A 1,436-nucleotide genomic window follows, 5' to 3' on the forward strand; every position below is an offset into this window, starting at 1 on the left:
TTTTAATGTTTGCCCTTTCACGAACTTTGCTCCTCTAAAAATGACATACAGATAGATGTCGTTGAAAGAAAAGAGTTAGGAAATCTCAACTTCTTTTTTTTTTTAAGATGTGCTGATTCAGACTTGCCAAGTCAGCCCAGGTCCCTGACCCTGCACTCTGCTGGCCCTGAAAGAGCCCTGCCCCCCCACCCCCACCCCCGTCCCTTGTTTGTAAAACCAGGGGTGGCCCCTGCACTTGGTCCTGCCTCCACCAGCATTGTTTCCAGAGGAGAGCGAGCACTCTGCAAATTCTATTTGTGATCTGAGTGATGCCTGAGGGATTGTTTCCGTCCCACATAGTTCCTCTCCACATCTGGCAGATGCTTCAGTTCCGTCAGATCATCGCACGGGTTGCTTCCACAGCCGGGAGCTGTCGGCATCTTAAAGAGGGCTCTGTCCTCACCCCTGCCTGTGGCTCAGACAGGATAGCAATCCCACAGGAGAACGCTCTCGCCGTCCTTATTCGGACTCCACGTTCCCAAACGTAAAACGAGCCCTAGACCTCGGGAGCAGCTTGCACGGGGAATGAAGCCACGGTGCCCAGGGGAAGGGGCAGCCTTCGCCCCGTGTCCTGCCTGCGCGCCTGAGTGCTGTATTCTGACCTCCTGCATCAGGAGACAGCGCTGCTCAGGGTTGGGGGCGACGGAAGGAGGGGAGTCCTGAATCATGGAAACACTGACCTTGGGTTTTTGTTTTTCTAAGTCTCTGTGCCAAGGAGCTGGTCTACTGGTGGTTTGAGATAGTAACTCTGTTTATAAATGTCTCCTGCCTCTCCCATTGAAGCCTGCCATCTTTTTGGCCCTTTGGGGCATCTGGGTGGGGGTGGTGGCAGTGCGGTTGGAGAGTGTGAAATGTAAAGGCGTTGAGAAGGAGGGGAATCATTATTGCGCTTTGACCCACAGGTGACTGCCCATTTCACAGAGGACTTCTCGCTGAACTCCGCCATTTCCCAGCTGATGGGCCTCAGCAGTGCGCTCTTGGTGAGTGGCCTGTCTGGCCTCCCGGGCTGGCAGCAGAGCGGGGAGGCCGGCTTCTAGCCGGCTGGGGAGGTGGTCACTGGAGACAGGCAGGCCGGCGCAGACAACAGCACCGCCTCCTCTGTGTGGTGGTGCCTCTTAAAGAGGCATTTTCTCTACAGCAGGAGCCTGGTTCGGTTACCGGCATGTTTGTAAAGACTGTCTGGTCTTTAAGATGAGGACAGAGGCCCAGGGCAGCTTAGCAGGACCATGGGGCAGTGCAGGCTCCAGGGCCTGAGTCTCGGCTCCCGCTTCCTGGGCTCCTCAGGGCTTCTAATGAAGCCCCCCCTCAGAGGGGAGTCGGGGGAACCCGGTGAGCTAGCATCAGCCTGAGGGCCTGGCAAACAGGAACATGTTCAATATGGTGGCGGCTAAAACCGT

At 56.1% G+C, this 1,436-nt stretch overlaps 1 protein-coding gene across 1 annotated transcript in view; it reads left to right on the plus strand.

Annotated features, from left to right (window-relative positions):
• Nucleotides 1-1,436, plus strand: part of LARS2 (leucyl-tRNA synthetase 2, mitochondrial) — a 165,670-nt gene that overhangs the window by 142,490 nt on the left and 21,744 nt on the right. Inside the window, exon 16 of the mRNA XM_045297697.1 lies at nucleotides 942-1,019. Coding sequence (XP_045153632.1) covers nucleotides 942-1,019 — 78 coding nt within the window. The remainder of the gene's footprint in view (nucleotides 1-941; nucleotides 1,020-1,436) is intronic.

Source organism: Echinops telfairi, unplaced genomic scaffold (assembly GCF_000313985.2).
Source record: "Echinops telfairi isolate 266 unplaced genomic scaffold, ASM31398v2 ScPeMD7_7420;HRSCAF=8458, whole genome shotgun sequence".
Taxonomy (NCBI): Eukaryota; Metazoa; Chordata; class Mammalia; order Afrosoricida; family Tenrecidae; genus Echinops; species Echinops telfairi.